The sequence below is a fragment of the Amphiura filiformis genome, chromosome 3 (genome assembly GCF_039555335.1).
Source record: "Amphiura filiformis chromosome 3, Afil_fr2py, whole genome shotgun sequence".
Lineage (NCBI taxonomy): Eukaryota > Metazoa > Echinodermata > Ophiuroidea > Amphilepidida > Amphiuridae > Amphiura > Amphiura filiformis.
In genome coordinates, this window is record NC_092630.1 from 78,644,520 (window position 1) to 78,668,904 (window position 24,385).

Sequence of the window (24,385 nt, forward strand, 5' to 3'; positions counted from 1 at the left end):
CAGCATCTGTGCTATCTTTAGAACCCTAACCCCACTACACCATACAAAACCATACAGCAGAAAATATATGGTTTTGTATGGTGTAGTATTCTACACACACAAATTAAACTGTATGCTTTTGTATGGTCTAGTAGTTACATGTTCACCAACTGTATGGTTTTGTATGGTGTAGTGTTTAACATATATTAGCTGTGTCTTGTTTTGTAGGCCATGGTATAGAACCAGATGTTTCACTGTTGTGTTGTTTTGTATGGTGTAGTACTGAAATGATATTTGGCTCTGTGTGTATTGATATGGACCCATGCAGAAACCACTACACCATACAAAACCATACAACAGAAAATAGTGAAAGTAGTGTATTGTTTTGTATGGTGTAGTACTCTGCACAAATCAAACTGTATGATTTTGTATGGTCCAGTAACAAACAAGTTCACCAATTGTAGGATTTGTATGGTGTGCTAATACTATATGTAGGATCATATATTACACCTAAAAATAAAAAATAAAAAATAATAAATTGAATTGAATAAAAATGAAAAAAAAAAACCTCTAGGGTCGGGCCTAATTTTAGAGTCGGTTGGGTTACACCAATATATCTAGCTGATAAACCACAGCACAACTAGGGACATACTTATTATACTGTATTGTCTAGCTGATAAGCCACAGCGCAACTAGTGTCATATATATTATACCGTAATGTCTAGCTGATAAACCACGCGTGCAACTAGTGTCATATACTATACTGTAATGTCCAGCTGATAAACCACAGTGCAACTAGGGTCATATTCTACTGTAATGTCTAGCTGATGAACCACAGTGCAACTAGAATACTATGCAATATCATTGAAATAAGCTACAAATGAATTTTGATGTTATAAAAATATCATATAATTATTTGTGGTTTTTTTTTTTTTTTTTTAATTAATTCGTAATTAATTCTTTTATTATATTAAAAAGTAAATTATGCTTCACTTTTTGTCAATTGTTTTTGCAGCCCCCAACCCGAAAATTTTAACCAGAATACTATTTTTGGATAATTGTTTGATTTTTTTAAAAATCAATTAATGTTGGGGTAGAATCGGCAAGTTCATTATACTTCCTTATGAACCTCTCGAACCATGAGCGGAACGCTTCTACCTTGATCCCCATATTATTGGATTTTTTTTTTTTTTTCTTTTTTTGGTGGCATCAAGACTGTCCTGGCGCTTAGGCAAGGGTACCACATCCAAGTCCTCCAGGACAATCTATCACTTGCGCATTTTTTTATTTTATTTTATTTTTTTATAGCTAAGAACTGTCTTGGCGCTTAGGCAAGACGAACGCACATCTAAGTCCCCCAAGACAATTAATAACCTTTTTAAATACCGGGTACAATAATATATACATGCATGCCACAGTAATGAAAAAAACAGCACATTATTTTGCCAAATACAGAAAAAGAAGTGGCCAAAAATACAAATTGTGGCATGAATATGGGCTAAAGATGAAGGATGCACCAGACAGGTCAGCTAATAATAGAAGATCAAGCACCAGTTGGCACCCATACTAGGTTATAAATCGACAAAGCAAGACACTTTGCCCATATGGGGATCGCCGGTCAACGTCAAATGGAAGATCCAAATGACCAAACTAGTCTGTAGTAAGTTGACAGCATCCAGCGCCTCTAACCCTACCATGTAGCTGGAATCACAACTAACCCTTGCCAACTGGAGTTGATTTGGTGAAGAAATGAGAACAAGTAAAAGGAAAGATTAGCTGACCTGTCTCCTCCCACTGAGACAACCTGACACACAATGCTCAGTCCTGGAGCAGTCCACATTTAACCAGTGTGCACTGTGAAATGACTGGTCCTCTTTGCTCTTCCATCACATTTAATCTGACTCTTCAGAGGTAGTCTCAACATCAAGCCAAGGAGCATCATGATGGAGCTGGTAGCACTGCGTACCCTTGCAGAAATGGACATTGCAAACAGCGCAACCAAATCGTGAGACGCTAGGGTTTCCTGCTTTGGTCGTCTTGCCCACCTTTTTGCACCAGCAGCATCTCTTTGGATACTCGGCGTCCATCCTTACAAGACCACCATGACCACCGTGAGCATTTGCAGCTGCAACTGGTGCAACAGAAGATGCCCGCTGTTGTTTTTGTGGCACGCCCTCAGCAAATCCAGCGATCAGTCCAACCGCAAGATCGAGTGTAAAGTCGGCATGGGTTGAGCTCATATCATCGTCATCGCTGTCCGATAAATCATCTGCTGAGTCCTGTGAGTCAATGCTGACGGAAGAGTCGCTATCAAAATCTAGAACTGTTAAGTCTAGATGGGTGTTACCATGACTTCTGGAAGTCCCTGCTGGCTGTGCTCGCCTTGCTGCAGTAGCTGCATCTCTGGTCATCTTAAAACAGATGAAAGCATTCACTCGGGCTGCATCCATGAGGAAGAATAAAAGTTGCTTCCACCATTTCTGCGACTTGCGGGCGCATGTGTGGTACGATCTCAGTTGATCGTGCCGATCAACTCCACCCATGTTTTGTGTGTAGCTAATCGCCTGTCTAGGTGCATGAACCGCCTTTTCGACTCGTCTCTGTTGCCCATCTTCCTTTACCTTTCTGGTCAGGGTGTCTGAAGGTTGGCCATATAGTTGGTGAGCAGTTGACAGAAACTGCACCACCTTGCTGTCTTTCCATATCACACAGGTAAGCTGTCCTTTCTGTCTGCCATAGAATAGACCCCGATCTGCCTTTGCCATGGCGGTGATGGTCTTTTGGTCTGGGTTCTTGGCGCTGTTGGATAGAGCCAGTGGCAGCCCCTTGCTGTTTGATTTCACAGCGCCAGTGATGTAGGTCTTCTTTTGTAGCAGCTCTTCAGCAACAGCCACACTAGTGTAAAGCTTGTCTGTATAAAGCCGATGGAAGGCGTCGAGATAAGGACTTGTTACTTCCATAACAATATCCTTCATCTTCACTGCTGTGTTGGTTGGAGATGTTGGATGGATCATGAAATTGCACATGTATCCAGATGCCGACTCACAGATTGCGTGCAGCTTAAACCCAGCTCTAATGGGCTTCAAAGGCATAAAAACTTCTTACACCATGCAAGGAACCCCTTATATTTTACCATGGCCTCATCCAGAGCAAGGTCTGATGCAGGATTGAGCGGCGTGGGCAGTTCCTGTTCACCTCGTCCCAGACATTCTGAATATGAAACAGAGGATGAGCCTTCTTACTGCAGTAGCGGTGAGATTTGTCTTCTATATTGTCAGGGGACTCATCTGGATCCTGGCACGCCAGACATTGTGATAGTCTCTCGTACCGTGTCCGTGTCATGGTCCTTGACACCAGCTGGTTGTGGTAGGCTGGGTGTGATGACCAGTAGTCCCCTTGTGTCGGAACTTTAACCAAGCCCATCACAATCCTCAGGCCAAACCAAGCTCGGATCTCGGCTTCTGTTGTAGGTTTGAACCCGGCCCTCTTCAGCAGCTTGGAGGTCCACTTGGCTATCTCTATAAATAGCCAAGATGAAAAAAATCTCAAAAACAGCTCTGCATGGTGAAGATGTTTCAGTGATTTTGAAGGTTGGTCCCCTTGGTGTTGGCCCATCAAAGTCCTCGACCTTCACATAGCTCCCATCTGCCGTCCAGCCATCATCATCACTAATGGGAACAGAAGATGCTGGTGGAACAACTCTTCTCTTCTTTTTTGGCTGTAGCTGTGTTCTCAGAGGAATATCTGTAGTAGGCAGATCCAGCTCCTCACTCTCAGAATCTGTGGCTGGCCGTTTTGTCTTCCTCTTAGCCTTCTTTGCAGGCAGATCCAGCTCTTCACGTGCAGAATCTGTGGCTGGCTGGTTCGACTTCTTCGACTTCTTGGTCTTCTTTGTCTTCTTCTTAGCCACTGAACTATCACCAGGGACAGAATCATTATATCTTCTAATGGCTTCCCAATTTGCAGCACTTCTTCTGCGATCCTCCTCCTCCCGATCTTCTTTAGACTTATTTGCAGTCTGTATGATCCCACAGATCTTGGATTTTGTGAGCGGTGAGCATGCCTGCTGCTTCTTCTTCTTCTTTTTCCTCTTCTCCACCTGAGAAGCTTCTTCCTCTTCACCCACATCTTCCATTGCCCTTTCCTCTCGACTTCTCTTCACTCTCCTCTCTCGCTTTTTTTTTTTTTTTTCATCCAGGAATATCTCCTGCTCGTTGTTGTGCAAGTTTGATTGCAAGTCTCTAAGCTCGCGTGCAGACATCTTGACTTGTCTGGATGAGAGTCACGAAGAAAGGGAATGATTTTGAGCTTGGGACCCCTATATATATACTTTTTCCCCCGCCATTTTAAGTCACATGATGTATCCTGCATTGCTATTGGACTATTTTCCCGCTATATGCAAATTGGGATGATAATATTAAATAACATTCTTTAACATGTAAATCTGCTTTAAACATGTAAATCATCAATGTATCATGTGACTTGGAATGGCGGCAATGGTTATGTAATCATTGCCGCCATTCCAAGTCACATGATAGATTGAATTCAGTGAAGAATTTGAATTTACATGTTTTCAATTGAATAAATCATGTAACTTGAAGAAAATTAGCATAAGGAGGGAATGGGTCTTTCATTTTACAGAATAACATTGAATTGAATACATCAGGTGACTTGAAAATTAGCATAGTGGGAAAGGGTCTACTCTTTTATGCTACACATCACATGACTTGAAAATTAGCATATGGCAGGAGAAATGCCTATATAAACAGTGGAAAATATATAGTGGAAATAATTTTATCATGGACGCCCACAGCGAGCAAGTGCCAGCCGCACACCCTGCACATGGAAGACGCAAGTTCCCCAGCGATACAAAGCGGATTGGAGGCTTCACATTTAGAAGGCCTCATCCTTGTGTCCTATGCTTGGAACATGGGCGTCTAGTGCTCACCCTAATGGGATGTGCGGTTTGCAAGATGTTTTATGCTGGCGCTGTCACAGGCACTGGCATGAACATTTAAGGTCAAGGGGCCTAATGTTTAAACTTTTGAAAAACAAAGATTTGGAAAAGAAAAAAAAACACAAAAAATCAAAAAAAAAAAAACCCAAAAAAAACCCAAAAAAAACCCCAAAAAAAACCACCCCTCCCACTAGCCTTTTGAATGAGAGAGCTTAAGGTTTCAGTCCTTTTTGCCTCTAAAGCCATGTATGCTTATATTAAAAATGTTGACACTCTACAATTGGGAGCAGTTAAATTATAATTGTCTTCTTTTTAGTGTAAACAAACATGAAGGGATTTCCTAGTGTAAATATAATTTAGGTCTATAGATTTAGGCCTACATGTCAAAAAACATAATGCAAAATAATTAGACTGTAAAATTTAAATCATAATCACTGAATAAATCATAATCTTTCTTTTGAAGGAAGCAAGACTTTTAAGATCTGGATTTAACCAGAGAAGATTACATCTTATTATTGAGATGCTGTTCTTTCCCTTCTTACAAAATACTAGTATGTAAGTTAGTGGTCACTAATACCATTATAACACCTGAACGATTTACTACACTAGAATTTGGTGTACTTAGTATAACAATGAGGATGTCAGAAGGAAGTATATAATGAACTTGCCGATTCTTGTTTTATAGGTCAAACAAATCCAAAAATAGTAATTCTGGTTCAAATTTTCAGGTTGGGGCTACAAAAACAATTTACAAAATAAAAAATGGAGCATAATAAACTTTTAGATACAGTATTACGTATTAAATTTGAATTAATTACAAATTAATTACACCCCCCCCAAAAAAAAACCCCCACACACACAAATAATTAACATAAAACATCAAAAGTCCTGCAGCTTATTTCACTGACACAGTACATAGTATTTACAACTAGTTGCGCTGTGGTTTATCAGCTAGACATTACAGTATAATATATGACCCTAGTTGCACTGTGGCTTATCAGCTAGACATTACGGTATAAATATGACCCTAATTGTGCCGTGGCTTATCAGCTACACATTACAGTAGAAAGAAAATGGCTAGGGATATTGCTACTGTAGGGGTTAGCCTTTGTATTGTTTTGTATAGTGTAGTAGTTACCATTAGGAATCCCTGCATGGTTTTGCATCAGCTCAATTCAGCTGTGTGGTTTTGTATGGTGTAGTAGTTACTTACTGGAATACCTTTGTATGGTTTTGTATGGTGTAGTAGTTACTAGGTGAATGTCTGTGTTGTTTTGTATGGTGTAGTAGTTTACTAGTTTATAAATGCCTGTATGGTTTTGTATGGTGTAGCGGTTATCATTTTTAGGCCTGTATGCCTGTATGGTTTTGTATGGTGCAGTAGTTTACTACTTCTAATGCCTGTATGGTTTTGTATGGTGTAGTAGTTTCCCACTTAAATGCCTGTATGCTTTTGTATGGTGTAGTGGTTATAATTTGTTGCAAGTCTGTAAGCAAATTTGTATGCTTTTGTATGGTGTAGAGTTTAAGTGAAATTGTATTGTATTGTTTTGTCTGCCCTGGTGGCTACTGTGAAAAACCAGGTAGGAAGTTAGGGTTAGTGGATAACATTTGTGCTATCTTCAGTAAACAGCATTCATGCTGTCTTCAGTAAACTGCAGTAGATGTCCAATCTTCAGTAGACAACAGTTGTGCTATCTTCAGTAGGCAGCATTTGTGCTATCTTCTGTAGCCAACATTTGTGCTATCTTCAGTAACCAACATTTGTACTATCTCCAGTAGACAGGATTTGTGCTATCTCCAGTAGACAGGATTTGTGCTATCTCCAGTAGACAGGATTTGGGCTATCTTCAGTAGACAGGATTTGTGCTATATTCAGTAGACAGCATTTGTGCTATTTCCAGTAGACATCATTTTTGCTATCATCAGTAGACAGCATTTTGTGCTATCTTCTGTAGACAGCATTTTGTGCTATCTTCTGTAGACAACATTTTGTGCTATCTTTTGTAGACAGCATTTTGTGCTATCTTCTGTAGACAGCATTTGTGCTATCTTCTGTAGACAGCATTTGTGCTATCTTCTGTAGGCAGCTTTTGTGCTGTCTTCGGTAGACAGCATTTGTACTATCTTGACAGCATATGTGCTATCTTCAGTAGATAGCATGTTGTGCTATCTTCATTAGACAGCATTTGTACTATCTTCAGTAGATAGCATATATGGCATATTTGCTATCTTCAGTAGACAGCATTTGTGCTATCTTCAGTAGACAGCATGTGTGCTATATTCAGTAGACAGCATTTGTGCTGTCTCCAGTACATGTAGGCAGCATTTGTGCTATCTCCAGTAGGCAGCATATGAGCTATCTTCAGTAGACAGCATTTTGTTCTATCTTCTACAGATGGCATTAATGTGCTATCTTCTGTAGATGGCTTTAATGTGCTATGTTTTATAGATGGTTATAATGTGCTATCTTCAGTAGACAGCATAATGCTTTCTTCAGTAAATATCATTTGATACCCACTTCAGTTCTACACATATGCATGAAGTATATCCACTAGTTCATTGGTAATTCAACTTTTGAATAATGAGTTTGCAAGCAACTGAAATTTCATTTCTGAATATCATCTGAGTCAGTGCATTTCAATTACCAGGTATAGGCCATCCACCTCTCAACACTGCTTGTATTGAAATAAATGTTGAAACTGACTTGTGTTTGCACAGTTGTACTATTTGATGCCATATATCATGTAGGTGTTCTAGTGGCAGAGCATACAAAACAGGACATGGCATCAGTAATAGTAATACCATAAATATATATTTAATGGAGAAAGCAAATTAGCACACTTTTATTGGATGTTAATATTTCATGTATTTAGTGTCACTGCATAAGTAGTCTTCACCCCTTCATCTATTATTTCATATATTAACCTAATTTGCATTTTGCCATAATTATTGCCACTTGATTTATTATACTTATATTGCATTTACAATAATGATTCATAGATCTATTAATAATACATAGTTATTGCACAGATCAACTGTAAAGGGCATTATAATAATTCTGTTAGGTTTCAATTTAAGAAATGACAGAATTTAAAAGTAGATATTGCAAGCTTGACCTTTGAGTAAAAACCATGAATGATGGCCCCACAATCACTCTGATCATGGTAATATTTGCTGTGTAAAGTTGTCATCAAATTCATTCATTTTCTATTTTCCCGATAAAGCTTCTGAGAGTGGTAATTAATTGGTAGTTGTAATGATTGTAAAACGATAAAAAAGGTGCACTCAAAAAATATTTATACTGGTACATGTTCAATGAATGATTTTGGTTGTGCTGCGATTTCTGTGAGATTCCCCAGTGAATGTTTTGCCATCTGTTACATGTAACAAACACACGCATGCACACCCACCCGCATACATCAAGGTAGCTAGTGTGTTGTAATAGAACTGTTACACATAAGTAGAGAGGACAGTGTAGTTTGTATTGATCTGCTGAGAGTCATATAGTGGATCAACATCCGTAGCACTTCTAGTCTAATCAATATGACAATGACTGGCACGTCGTATGAAGCTACGACTTAATTTGATTGACCAAGTGACCTAAGATGGATGTTTACGGCAAGCGGAATGCTAAAATATGATCATATGAAAATTTCCTCATTGATGTATAGATCTTTTTACCATGCTAACATGAATTTACATAATATGAGTACAGTATTTTGAGCTGTTAGATTTTGTTGGACCATCTGTGTTTTCAAATAAAGGATCAATATTACATAAACATTGCACAAATACATATCATGAGTTTGAATTTTCAGAATTAAATATAAATACAAAAAAAGCACCCAAAAATATACAAATTAATAATTGATGCTTATCTGTAGCTGTCTGAATATTCCATATATATTGTTTAATTATGCAGCAGGTGTTTTACAGAAAGTATAAAAATCCAGGAAGATTTTCATATAAAAAGGTTATGACATTTATTATATTAAAGATATAAAAATTCTGCAATACATGATAAAATGATGGAATATTAAGAAGTCAACCACAATCCAACAAATACCAGTTTTGCACTCTTTATCATACCTACAATTAAAGATTTTTTTGTTAATAAAATGATTTCCACCTTTCATGAAGGTAGTAATTAATAACATCTGTTTCATCTGCCCGTATACATGTGTACGTGGCTGTCACATGGCTGCATTTGACTGCTACATGTACTATAAAACAATTTCTACCCAGTTTTGACCAGACTACTGGAGATACCAGAAGCTGGCTGGAGTTAAAATGGCTTGCAAAACATGAAAATGTTTTATAGACAATGTTAAATGTTGGGTTATATAAAAGTTATAAAATGAGTAATAACATTTTGTAACATTCAGAAACATTTTTGAAAATTTGCTGCTAAACATATGATGTTATTTAAGTGTTTACAAAATATTTTGCAAACACGTTTTCCACAAAATATTTTATAATTAATAGCATTTTGACATAAAATGATGCCATAGTGTTTTAATATAAGATATTTTTAAAAACATTCTCATGACCTTAATAATATTACTCAACATTTAAATATGATTAATAATATTTTACCTACAACCAAGGCATGTTCGTTTATAACATTTTAAAAAGATTTTTGTGTTTTGCTGGGTCCACACAGATTGATTGAGTCTGAATAGGTTGGAAGAGGAAGACACTTCAGTAGCTTATCTATACAGTGTTATATTCATTAGATACATCATAACCGCGGTGCATTGGAATGTATCATGGGAGTGACTTGTTTTAGCTGTGCGGATATTTAGGCAATGTACCTTAGGGATGTGGGTTTTAATTTAATAGGATTATGGTGTGACTTACTTGATATCACTTGGGAAGGATGCACACAAACCTGTAACTCCAATAACATGTACCAACATGACAATCCAATTAACGCCAGACATTAAATATTATTGATACTGAAATAAACCATGCTGAACACAAAAATTGATTAAAAACGGAAAATGGCATCGTAAATATTTCAGTAAAACAAAGTTGTATAATTTGCCTGGCATATAAAATGTGTGGATTGGGCAAGGATAAATTGCAATGCATAAATGCATAGAAATGCTACAACCATAGGGTTGAAGCTGTAGTGCATTTTGTTGACCTCTGGTGATATTTCCAAAAGCCCACAGTTGCTTGCCATTTTTATGTCACTGTATTCATTCAGTTTGGCCATCTATTATTTAACTTATTAAATTTTGCATTTTGCAATTTGTTAGATCTCAATTTAGAAAAATTATTATGCTTTGCTGAGTGGATTTCTTTTCCATTTTTTTGTGTGTTTATACATAATGTGCTGACATTCAGGTAAAACTCCTCTGCGACATAATTTGTGAAACAAGGATCTTGTGGAAAAATACTTTATAGTACCACTGATTGTTAACAGATTTATTTTTGAACAAAATTGATTTTGTAATACATGTATGTATAATTTACCATGTCCATGGTTTCAACTTTTCTTGGATTTTTATAATTTTGTATACATGCTAAGATTTTGCAATTTGACAAGTGGTTTTACTCCTATGTCCCCTTCTTGCGTTAAATGAAGATATAAAATGTGTCTTCTTCTATGTATTAAAAATGTAAATATTTACCTTCCACACAGGCATATGTGAAAAGCAAGCATCTTACAGATATTTGTATATCGTTTGGTATTTGAAATAAGACTTTTTTTTTTATTAACTGAGGTGAATTTGACAACATTCTAGTCTGCATGCCTGACATTTCAATTTTATTTCAGGAATTATATTTTTCACTGACCTTTTTCTATATATTTAGTTTTGAAAATATATTTTGAAATGAAACTCTCATATATTATGTTGTAGAAATTGTAATTGACATATTAAAGAATAAATCTAGATACTGAACGAGTAGAATTTGATATTGTAGTAAGTAACATGTGAGTCAGGCAGGAAATGTGTATGCAGCCTGCATATTCTGACATGTCACAGGAAACAGAACCATATTTTGACAGGTTGATATTTTAACTACTTACATGCATGTAGAACATTTTAGTCCCATCCAATTTTGCTACTTTTTATGCTTTTAATTTGACAAGCTTGCATTTGTTTACTGACAGGCATTTGTTTATTGACAAATTTTAAAAATAAACACAAGTTATAAATATTAAACATCTTGTAGTTAAAATTATAATATTTTTTATTAAGAAATATGCATTTTAAGATGAATCTGTTTGAAATATTAATGAGTGTTTTCTATCTATAGGATATAGTTGGCATGATGCAAGTCTTCTCTTTTCCTCATGAGAATTGTAAATGAGATGATACCATTTGTGTGTGATTGATGTCTTCATTGGTTTGGATGTGATCGAGCAAATTGGGGGAAATGTCACAAAAATAATTTGTTAATTTCAATTTTCATTTTTTTTCAATTGTTTTTACTACCATTATTTTCCAATTCAACCCTCGCACATATTGATGAGGAAATAGAGGTAACAAATGTTCTTTCTAATAGTGCTTAAATTTCAAAGTAAAATGCCCCAAATGTTGTCCTCACTTTGCTTTGGTCAATATAATGTTGTAGAGTTGATTGTTTCCCACAGTTTATTATTAATCATATTTTCCTCTAAATGTTCAGTAAGGTGATGAAAAGAATCCTGTTTTATGTGGCCAACTGACCCAGATTTTATGTTTTGGGAGATTTTCTTTTTAAATATTGCTAAATTTTTGCCATTTCCAGACCATAACTGACCCTTAAAACATCTGCTGACCCACTATAGTTCCAATCCAAAGCAATTAATATTTTCCTCCGGCCTGATTGTCGTTAATTTTCTGCAGATGGAAATGATGAAGTGGGGGATATTTCTTTGAAGATTTAAAGATCTATATTTTTGGCTATTTGATTTATAGATTTATTCAGTAGCACAAACAGTGTTAACATAGTTTGGGAACAATGCGCCGTTCTGCAGAGTTTTCATTTAAAAATATTTTTTTATGCCTAACATTTGCCACAAGATCCTAATTGAACAATCTTGTTCTAAAATCTTGTAAATATTACCGTATTGCAAATTCCTGTGCACATAAACATTTGGATTTTTGTTTGACAAAACCAAGTGAATACTCACTACTGTGCACATATTCAGGGGCGGACTGGTGGTTTTAGGCGGCCGTGGCAAATTTATTAAGACCGGCCCTATTACTGAAATAGAGCGCAGCGAGTGAAGCGAGCGTGCGACTAAGCAAAGATAGGGTCCAGGGGCCCGCGTAAGGGCCCCTGGTAGTCCAGGGCGAAGCCCGACAACTAAGGGTTTTAGCTATGCTAGGTGGTCAGGAAGCCCGGATTTGACAACGATTTCTGAAGCCAAATTCCATTTGTACAGACTTGAGATATTCTTTATCCATTGTCACTCACTTGCAATAATCAAGATCAAACCAACAGTTATTCAATTTATAAGTAGTGCATGTTTTATGTTTTGACTCATTTGCACACATATAGAATTACATCTTTGCAGAACTGTGTTATCATATCGTGAGTATATATTCAATCATTAAAAGACAAATGCTAAAAATTGTTTAGGCCTACTGGGTAAAGGTTAACAGCAACTTGTTTAAACTATTGCGATTTGGTAGTTCACAGCATCAAGCTTAATGGTAGTGAGCTTTGGCAAAATTGCATTGATCATTTCATAGCGAGCGTGATAAAAACTCCACAGTGGCGTAGATTTGTTTTTGACATTGGGGTTGGAAAAATATTCTTGAAATAGCACCTTTTGGCGACATAAGTTTATTGTACAAATGCTGCGTAAGCGCACGACATTTTTTGGCATATTGAAGCTAAACTGGTGATGATGCAGTGGAATAAATTCGCGCGAAGCGCGAAAAAATTGACACTTTTCAGGCTAAAGTGGCCAAATATTTTTTAACTCCCTCTCACTCAATGACCACTTTTTTATTTTTTATTTTACTGAATTACTGAACTCCTCACTCAATGACCCCTATTTTTTCTTTTCCTGTCACAATAAGAAATTATTTGATTACTTTTGAAAAACAATTATCAAAAATTTGTCAACTTTTATATTTTGACCCAAGTTTTGTCCCAGTCTCACTGAAAGACCCCCTTTGGGGGCCTCCTTACTGAATGACCCCTTGGTTATATGGCGTCAAGCTCTCACCAAAAGACCCCTATAGCATGTATAGTTTCAAACTGGTGTCCCATGTCCGACATCCCGTCCACTTTCGAAAAGTCGAGTGCCTGTAGGCCTATCAGCCCCTATTTCTACAGGCCTTAGGCCCTATCACTATGCAGACAAACAGCGGGCACACTGTGTATAGGCCCTTATATTACTCATCCCCCTCAATGACCCCCCTCTTTTCTTCTCTTTTCCTTTCTTTCTCCTATTTCTGCCTTTATACCAAATGCCCATACCGGCCCTAGCCTCATTCCGCAGCCGCAATGAAATACCAATATTCCATTGACAGCCAGCCTAATATTTTGCTGTTGGCTTAAAATTAAAAAAATGTACTGTATCGCATCTAGAGTATTGGCCTTTTGCTATGCTATATGTATACGGTCTAGAGAATTGATTCAAAAGGCCATTTGTAGGTGATGCCGCGACGGTGTACTAGTGGCCGGCCTATAATAGCTTAGTGTTAGGGCCTATACCTTAAGCCCTGAGGGCCTATGTCTTGGGCCTTACGCATTCGGCTCTCGGACCTATGCCTCGTCTTAAGATACTCCTTCCCCATTCTCTCCCTTTTTCTTCTATTTTCCCTTTCTTTCTCCTCTTTTTCCTTTTCTCTCTTTCTCTTTTTTCTCCCCTTCTCCTTTCTTTTCCTTTTTATGCCTCCACCGGAGGTATTATGTTTCCTGGTTGTCCGTCCATCTGTCCGTCTGTCCGTCCGTCCGAAAGCTTGCTGGGTGCAATATCTCGAACTGATAAGATGTACAGTGATGCAATTTGGTGGAGGGATGGTCATTGGCGGTCTTCAAATTCCAGTAGGTTTGGTTAGTGGGTCAAGGTCACCCAAGGTCATCTGGGGGTCATCTGAGGTCAAATTAGCAAAAAACGTCCTATGGGCATGAACCTTGGTGGGTACTGTAAACATTTAGAACCAAATTTTTTGAGGGTCATTTTGGGGTCATCCGGGGTCACCCAGGGGTCATCTGAGGTCAAATAACTTCAAACTGTCGTATGGGCATGAACCTTGGTGGGTACTGTTAACATTTAGAACCAAATTTTTTGAGGGTCATTTTGGGGTCATCCGGGGTCACCCAGGGGTCATCTGAGGTCAAATAACTTAAAACTGTCACATGGGCATGAAACTTGGTGGGTACAGTCAACATTTAGAGACAAATTTTTGGACGGTCTTTTTTGGGTCATCAGGGGTCACCCAGGGGTCATCTGAGGTCAAATAACTTAAAACTGTCGTATGGGCATGAAACTCGGTGGATACAGTCAACATTTAGAGTCAAATTTTTGGACGGTCATTTTGGGGTCATCCGGGGTCACCCAGGGGTCATCTGAGGTCAAATAACTTAAAACTGTCGTATGGGCATGAAACTTGGTGGGTACAGTCAACATTTAGAGCCAAATTTTTGGAAGGTCATTTTTGGCCTTACATTCCACTCGGATAGTATCAAAATACTTCCTTGCTTCTGGTGCCAAAATCAAACCATTTTGATGAAGACAAAATGGGTCAAGGATCTTTCATTTGTTACACCTTTTCTAAAACCTACACTCTCATCTAGAGATGGCCAGTTCGGTGAAATTGCACCAGTTAAAATGATACGCGTCAAGGTGGAGGCATTGCGGCCGACGCTTTGCGTCGAGAACCGCGCAAGTCGAGAACCGCTCTAGTTCTTTCTTTTTCTCTTCTTTTTGAGCAACCGGCCCTGAGCGGCCCAGAACCAAGCGGCCCATGTGGCAATCGCCACAACGCCACAGTGGCCAGTCCGCCCCTGCACATATTGCATGTTTTAGAATTTCCAGCTGAAAATAATAAATACATAATGTATGTCGAAGGCAGTCAAAGAAAATATACCATCAATAAGATTGGCCTATGTGCTCATTGTTTTGTTATTTCTGTATTTTATGTTTTAGGGTCTTGCCAGCAGTAATAAACCATGGTGGAAAGCCAACTTCTTTCTGACAGAACCCGTCTTATTTGGCACATGGGATGGCGTCTTCACATCATGTTTGATCAATATATTTGGTGTGGTTATTTTCTTACGAACAGGCTGGATGGTGGTGAGTACTGATTTACTGCCTTATCTCATCAAATCATATTTTGTCCTTATAATAATAGGATATGAAATATATTCTCTCTAATTATTGCCATTGGGGAACTTTTTCAAACAGGGGAGGTTTAGGTCTTTTTTACAATGCGGATTCCTCCCAAAATGGTTAGATAAGCTTAAATATTACGCCGAAATGATAAACTATGAACTAAGGATCCATGACTTCTGGTTCACTTTTGGTATTGTGATGTCACTTTCAGCAATTATTTATCATGTGTGGATCCAGGTAAAGCGTACTTACACAAGATAACATGGAAATTTTAGCATTTTTTAAAAACATTTTGGGTGAAAAAATGGGGGAGGGGCATTTGTCAGAGAGGGCATTAATTAGAGAGAATATGACATGCCTCTATATCAGACTCTTGGCATTTGTGTGCATTATATGCACGTATGTGCAAGCATGGTTGGGGTGTGTATGCAAGTGTTTTTGCTTTTGTAAACACTAACAAACAAGGACATAAGAAATCTGTGTGTAAATGTGGACTCGCAGGAACTTTGGATGATAGTGAAAACTAAAAGGGCCCCTGGTAAGCATGAGTGAGATTAAGCAGGAGACAGGGTGAAACCTAAGACAGCTCCTAGTGCCTGTTAACCAGCCTGAACCAGGAGGCACTTTCTGGCAGAAAAGTGGCTTCTGGATGTTGACCTCCACAACAACAAATAATAGAAGTTTGAATCAGACTGGCTCCATGTGGGTTTGAAGTGGCCCCTGGTTCATATGAAATCCCTTTGAACCAGGAGCTACTTGGGTCAAAATATGGTTCTTGTCCTTATCCTCACTCTTGATGGTAAGGCATATAAAACTTACACATATATGTGTCTGCAGTTGGATTGTGAAAACATCATTTTTGTACTTAAATCACATTATTATGTGAGTGTAGCAGTGTACACTATCATTTGGCTGTCTTTTCAACATAATTTGTAATTAAAACATGTTTCACTGATGATTCTTATTTGAACTTGATTTGCAGGGCAATGCAGGTATAGGTCTATCAATTCTCATAGTAGTCATCACAGTCATACTGGCTTTGGTAGCAATACTATCAGCTATAGGGGTTTGTGAAAGATGTCATATAGAAAGTGGAGGAGTCTACTTCTTATTGTCTCAAATCTTAGGTGCCAAAATTGGTGGAGCTGTTGGGATTCTCTATGTATTTGGCCAGGTAAGTACGCATAATATCACAATATATAGGCTAGAGTTTGATGACAACAAAAGGGAAAGCCAGATTGGATCTATAGTGTGCATCTCATCTCAAGTTGAGAGTAATACATGTTTTGAATTGCTCGCAAACATACTCCTGTAGGGCATTTACACACTTGTAGAAGGATGGTTTATCTACATGCTGGCAACGCAACTAATGTAAATGCACCACCAGCTTGAAATGAGACACCATATAGTGCTTTAAAAGTATGCTTCAAATACCCATTTGAGGCCATGCATTATGATGTAGTTCAACTCTGTTCAATAGAAGCATAACAGTGTCTCTATTTTTAAATGCTGGTTTATTCTTCAGAAAATATAAAATGTGCACCATAGGATCATAACATTTATTGAATAGACTGCATGCTGGCAAGGACACTAGTTCAGATCCTTTGGTTGAAGTCAGTCGATAAAAGTATGAGGGCCTCTATAGGCTCAAATGCTTAGCCAAGTTCTTAGGCTTCACAACATTTTGTAATTGAACTTGAAGAAATGTTTTGTTTTCTTTTTCCAGGCTGTAGCATGTGCCCTTTACTGTACTGGTTTTGGTGAATCTGTAGCTGAGCTTCTGCATTGGGAGAACACCTGGGCTGTACGTGGTGTAGGCATAGGGGTCATAATGCTCTTGCTGGCGGTCATCATTGCAGGGGTCAAATGGGTGATCAAGATGCAGCTGCTGCTACTAGCCATCCTGGGTGTTGCCACACTCGACTTTTTGGTCGGCACTTTTGCTCATACAGATGAGGGTTGGTATCATTATTATTATAGCTGAATACAAAAATAAAAAATATTTATGATAATTTTGATATGAATTCTGTACTGGAACTTGACTTGTTTGATTGAAAAAAGATAAATTAGTGAGATTTGATTCACATTTATGCCAACAGAATACTGTAAAGACTTGCCTAATGCTGCACATGGGCTCCTTGGCCTTGGATTAAATTTCACGTACAAATAGAGAGCTCCCTCCTTTGAAAATCCCAACAAGAATTGAGGGTCCGTGCCCTTGGTATCTTTACAGGATTTTTACGGAAAGATGCTTTAGTTTGTGCCTTAATTTCAGTTGTGTCAAGGTAGCCCATATGCACTATTAGGCTAACCTTTATGGTATGACATCTAGTCAACATGTCCTCAGTGTTAAATAATGTTTAAAATGTGGAACTTTTTACTACATATGCAACATGTACTGCCTAGTACAAGTAGTTTTCTGGATCTTGGTTTGGAGGAGATGTGATTCGTTTGGGGAGATGACGGCATGAGTCTCCTTGTAGATCGTACATGCACTCTGGGATTCAATACTGCCAAGTACAGCTGTCATTTTGCTTAAACATTAAAAAACCATTTTTTGAAAGATAGGTTTGACCTATATTATTTATTGCCTCATGCCAGATAACGTGTTTAACCATTTCTTACATCATTAATCAGGACACAAAAATAAATGTGTGCAATTGCATCCAATTGCACACATCCTCCTAACTCCAGTCATGAGTCTATGTGTCCAATTTATAATATGATATGATCTGTATTTATTATTATGACATAGAAAATGGCTTCGTAGGGTTTGGTACAGACGCATTTCGCAACAACACAGGAGCCGATTACATACCAGGGGAAACGTTCTTCTCTGTGTTTGGTGTGTTCTTCCCTACTGCTACCGGTGTCATGGCTGGTATTAACATGAGTGGTGATCTCAAGAAACCAAGAGAGAGTATTCCAAAAGGAACTCTGTCAGCCATGGGTGTGTGTACACTGCTCTACTTCTTATTTGTCTTGCTATTGGGTGCTACTTGTACAAGGGATAAACTGCAAGAGGACTACATGATTGCTGAAAAGGTATGCATCATATGGTGAGGTATAATATCAAGTTGTGTCTTGATTGTATGGGTGTTACAGAGTAGCAGGATTGAATAGTTTAGGGTGAACTGAAAGTAGCAATGACAGTGGTGGCAAGTTGAGCATTCAATGGACGCTATCAGTGTCAACCTATTTTAAGAAGGCTCAGGCACAGGACTTTTTAATCTGTATGGTAATAATCTAGAATACAACTAACAAGGAACTCTTTCTAATATTAAATATCGTATTGATCCTAATAAGCACCCATGGGCCGTGAGATTTCATGAAGAGTGGGTGTTTAGTAGGGATCAATTTTTGGTGTACGTTTTTACATTAAATGACAGTTTTGAATTTAATGTGTACCATTGAAATTTAAATGACTCTTAGTCTTAGCTTTTAAAAACTAGCTTCTGGTTCACTAAATAATCACAGGACCAGGAGCTGCTTTTTCCAAATGTGTGGCTCCTGGTCGAGATCTGCTTATTTTGAGGCTTGGCCATGCAAGTTCATTTGAATTAAGAAAATCATATGATAAATCACCTTTAGCTTGAAGTCCCACCCCATTTTCTGCAAAGTCACTCTGGAATTCAGCACATTTTGGGCTATTTTAGATGGCTATATATAATATTGTTTGTTTTGCTATTCAGGTATCATTGGTAGGTGTTCTGTGGCTGATGGGCCTCTACATATCCAGCTTGTCATCTTGTTTAGGAGGATTATATGGTGCTCCTCGCATCCTTCAATGTATTGCCAATGAAAATGTCATTCCATTTATGGCTGTCTTGGGCCATGGGGTGAGTACTATACTATACAATAGTATCTAAAAATGGGTATCAGAGTTCCCCCATATTATCTTTTGTGCATATGTACCAATGAGGTATGATCAAAGAGTATCACAACTCTGCCATGTTTGTGTGTCGCTCATTGAGTCAAATAAATGTACCCATTGCTATGTGCCCGGCAAACTTTGATCCAAAGTGCCTGGTTGTTTACACTCTGCATGTAACACTTGTACCAAAAATGCACGATAAGCACTGCTTGCTGAAACCTTTGAAATGCTCAAGCTTAAAGACAAAATTATCTTGCAGTTTTGAGCTCTTGGTGGCAAATGCCTGGAGGTACATTATCTGTCCACCATGAGCAATAAGCCAAGATTGTGGATTTACCATAGCGTTACGTATAGTTCAATTTTGAGTTGCTTATCTTTGGGTGTAATATCTTTGATATATACAAATAACAGATCTGTAGGCACAAGGTCATCAAAGGAGATATCAATGACAACAGAAATCAATGTACTGTGTGTGTCCATTCCATCCTTGAGAATAAACACCTGTTCTCATCAGATGATTTGATCTAGACTAAATCCCAGTAAATCAGTTGGTTCAACTTATTTCTAAATGTTATAATTTATACTTATTATGTAACTTTTATGTATTGATAACATGTTTTAAAAGACCCATAAAACATGCATTCATTCATTCATTCATATTTATTCGGCAAAATCGACAAGAACAATAAATATAATCAATCACACAAATCATCACAAATTTAGCAAACATGAAATTCATGGATACAAACAAAGACACCTAAATGCCGAAATGCCAGGATAACTCATAAAGTCTAGCTGCAAATGTGTAAACCTATTTCCAATGGGGTCCAACATAAAGACAAGACGGTGCCTGGGATGGAGGACAAAACAAGCAAAAAGGACAGAAAGGAACAGGTTACACAAATGCAGCTGACTCTTGGGTTATCGCACTTCTGGCAAGGTGTTTTTTATTGCATATTTAAAAGTATTTTTTTGTCAAGAATAGATTTGATTTGGGATGGTAAATTGTTCCAATTGAGTGTAGATTGATAGAAAAAAGACTTTTTGTGTAAGATCCTACTCTCGGGACATGGAAGTTCGAAGCACTTGACCTAGTGGTATGATTATGAACATGAGATATTTTGATTAAGAATTGATTAAGATAAGATGGGCCCAGTGAGTGAAAAATATTAAACATGTGATTTAGCCTTAATTGTCTAGCCCTGTTTTGGGTATCATGATTAACTTTGCTTTGTTTCCATCCATACAGAAAGGACCAAACAAAGAGCCAGTGATGGCATCGCTAGTCGTCACATTTGTAGCTATCCTCTTCATCTTCATCGGTCATGTGAATCAATTAGGTCCAATAGTCACCATGCCATTCCTTCTAACCTATGCTGCTATAGACTATGCATACTTTGCACTGGCAATGAGCTATAGTAAGAATAAAGAGACCAAAGAAAAGACTAAAGATAGTCTGCTGTCTCATGTACTTGATAAGAATATGGCAGATGGAAAGGCTTCACCTTATCAATATGGACAACCAGGTATGTAATTCACACAGAGTGGTCTGTTACGTGAAGGTATTGAAAAACCTGTTCTACGCTCAAGGATTTTTTTTCCGAAGAGGCCAAATGACTCTAAAATCACTGAAATAGCTTGAAAAATCTGACAAATTTTACACAAGCATATGAAAAATTTGTGAATTTTTTTCAAAAAATTTCAGTCATCATCAATTCACTTTGGCTAAAAAATGGCTCTTTTTTATAATTTCATACCAATGAACTTCAATACCTAACTCCCAATCTGGGTCGGTCGGGCCCATAGAACAGGTTTTTCTTTTTCAAATTTTGTCGTCTTTAAGGGTAATTTCTTGTGTGGTGGTTTATATCTTTAACTATATGTTTCTTTCCCTTTGCACAAAATCATATCTCATGGCACAGATTATAAGTTTAATTCTGGGTGACTTTGGGAATCAATCTGTTCATTAAGTACGTCTTTTTTCAACAACTATCAATAAATAGTACATCTTTCGTAAGACGTCCGTAGACAAATATTGATTTGTGATCATCACCCTGAAATATTTGTAGGTGTTGGTGTACCTCCTCCTCCTTCCAAGAGAGATTCATTGAGCGAATTCAAAGAAGACTTAGACATAGCTGAAGAGATGTATCCAAGAAATGAAGGCGAGTTGGCTGATGCATTGTTTGCTTGCACGCTTCTCATCCAACAACAAAATATATTATATATATAGCCTGTTTTGATTTCATTTCAGAATAACCAAAACATATAACTTACTCATGTACTTATTCCATTCTTACGCATGGTGGTATTTTGAATTTGACAGGATGATCATATTACTGAATTCTTTCTTTCATTTTCATTTATGTTCATGCCTGCATACGTATATAAACTAGCCTCTAACTCTTACAGCAAAATTTTGCTCTTTATATTCTTTATATTTAATTATGTTGCTACACATGCACAATATTATTTTTTTCAAAAGTCACATTTCACTTGAAGCTGTTGTTGTACATGGGTTCATTGCTTGAATATGAGTATATTTCAATATCTACAAATTTACATGTAAGCATAGACTTGAGATTAAAATATGTGGAAATAGTGTGCATTGTTTACTATTTGCAGGACTTACTCGTTCCAAGAAGTGTAGACATTTTGTTTAGTATGCAGGCTATTACAATGTTTTGCCAAATCCTTTTTAAGCATAGTCCTTGTGTATTATACCTGCGACGTTAAGCGTGTGATCGGACCTTGTGCAAAATAATATGTGCTGGATGGTTAATAGTATTCTTTAAATTGTAAGAAGGATTTGCCAAAACTTAGCTTGTAATATGGGATGGGTGAAGTCAAATGAGAGTGGTTCTATATACCTAGTAGTCGGTTACATCAGGCGTATGAAGTTAAATGCAAGGATATAACATTTCAGACAGATATGACTGGTTTCAGCGATTTTTTATAATATCCTTTATATGGAAATGAGTAGAATATTGAACATGTTCCACCATATATCATTTTTGGGTGATCATTTTGCAGTGTTCTCATCTCTGGAAAGATAGTATTTGCAAAAACAGCTAGTGAATATCATATCAAGTGTTACATATTTGTGGAATATATTTCTCATAAGTCAAGAATGATTCATAACTGACAACCTTAACCTATCCATGACAGCTATACCAATCTCTGCTCAGAAGCGCTTTCTCTACCATATAATGCATCCTTGGCTTTTGATTTTCTTGTATGATTTGCTATTGCTACCTAACAAAAAAAGCACATTTCTAAGCTAAGTAATACATCTATTATCACTGAACAAAATAAGAAAGATAAAAGTTGCACTTAAGGCAAAATGAAAGTATTTATATGACCTATAAATTGACAGAGTATTGAATGATGACTGCTGTGTATTATAAATGCAATCAAACCAAACCAAGTAAGGAACTACTGGTCAGTGAACCAGATTGTAAGTTTCAAGGCATAGAATAACATCGGGTAGTGAGATCAGGTGCAATGTTGTCACACATTAATATATACCAAAAGCATGGCAACCACCATTAAGATGAAGATGCGCAGTGGCCAAGTGACCGATGCTTAATCAGAGGAAAAGACCCCTTAAATCTTCCTATTGGGGGCACTTTTACTGAATCCAGTAAACCGAACACCCAAATGGGCAGCGAAATACAATTCTTTTATGTAGAGAATAAAGTATAGGAGTTTTTGTTTTTACTATCCTCTGTCATTCATAGACGATAGATATTTCAAGTAGTCTGCAGTCGGTTTAAACAACGATAAAAATATTGGACCTGCCTAGCCCCTATGACTCAATAGAGGAAAATTCCTATTTTGTTAAGAGATAGAACTTGCAGGGTTATGAATTGTAAGATTATGTTTTTAGGTGTCAGCTACTTCTCATACTGGTAACCATGCATCCTGCTGAGCATTGTCTGCATTCACACAATTCACCTTGTTGGTGCATCCCAGAGAAGATATCTTACACTTCCCACAATGCATTTCTTGCATTTCATTTTTCTGTACTGATTTGTTATCTAGTGCAACATAGATCGATAGTGACAAAAAGGACCTCTATGAACAGAGCACATCCAGATCTTGCAAAAATGTTTTATTTTGTGACTATCGATCTTCGTTGTTAAATGCACAAATATGGTAAGAACACTAACTAAACACAGCCAAATAAAAAAGTTGCCACTAGTTCCATCCCCATTTTTAGAGTCTGATGAGTTTATGGCAAAATAATTTATATAATAATTTTCTATACACTTTCCTTCGAAGGTTGATACCAAATTTGATATCAAATGTTTAATCATCGTGAGCATAGGAACCATTGTTTGGAAATTTTGGACACACAACAAAAAATTTAAGACCTCAAAACCCATGGTTTATTTGGTGGAACCTCAAGCATGATCATAGATGGCTGCCATTGAAAATATCTCCATAGAGATGAACAATAAGTGCATTATTTCAAATGAATAGCGGCAGTCTTAAACATTACAAAGTATATTGTGCTATACCACTGTCACCCGGGGGTCACATCTTCTTGGCATTTCGAGACAGAGACCCAAAGTAGGAATATGAGTCTTATGAGGAGTAGCAAATTATTTTTATTATATTCTGTACTTTTTATCTTTTTCATTTGATCCCACTGGGGGGGGGGGATCATATCTTCTTGACATTTCAAGATATGAAAAGGACCCACAATATGTATATTGACCCAGGTCTAAAGAGGAGTGTCACCCCCAGAAGGAAAATTACTATTTGTGTACATCCATATCAAAACGATGCACTTGTCGGCTGCTACATATGTCTCATTTCACATAATAGCTAGGAACAAATACCAGACTCATCTCAAGTGGAGGTCACTTCAAATCATCCCCAAGTCACATGGTTTGGGAATTAGAACATTACTAAGTTAACCATGTGACTTTGGGATGATTTGAAGTGATTTCTGCTTGAGATATTAGTCTGATATTTGTTCCTAGCTATTATGTGAAATGAGACACATGTAGCAGCCGACAAGTGCATCGTTTTGATATGGATGTACACATTTTTTACTTTCATTTAACACCACTCGGGGTCGCATATCTTCTTGGGATTTTGAGATATGGAAAAGGTCAAAAATAATAATATTGACCCGGGTCTTATGAGGAGTATTACCCTCGGTGGGGAACATAATTTTAATACCTTCTTTGCTTCTTTCATTTGATACCACTCGGGGGGTCACACCTTCTTGTTATTGCGAGATATGAAAAGGACCCAAAATATGAATATT

At 37.4% G+C, this 24,385-nt stretch overlaps 1 protein-coding gene across 3 annotated transcripts in view; it reads left to right on the forward strand.

The window, feature by feature from the left end:
- LOC140149206 (solute carrier family 12 member 8-like) overlaps positions 1-24,385 on the forward strand; it is a 64,143-nt gene that overhangs the window by 18,403 nt on the left and 21,355 nt on the right. For 2 of the 3 annotated variants that reach the window (XM_072171422.1, XM_072171421.1), the window contains exons 3-9: positions 15,045-15,191; positions 16,213-16,404; positions 16,957-17,188; positions 17,986-18,275; positions 18,923-19,069; positions 20,354-20,630; positions 21,174-21,269. In XM_072171422.1, the coding sequence (XP_072027523.1) occupies positions 15,045-15,191; positions 16,213-16,404; positions 16,957-17,188; positions 17,986-18,275; positions 18,923-19,069; positions 20,354-20,630; positions 21,174-21,269 (1,381 nt within the window). The remainder of the gene's footprint in view (positions 1-15,044; positions 15,192-16,212; positions 16,405-16,956; positions 17,189-17,985; positions 18,276-18,922; positions 19,070-20,353; positions 20,631-21,173; positions 21,270-24,385) is intronic. The other variant, XM_072171423.1, reaches the window with a different exon arrangement.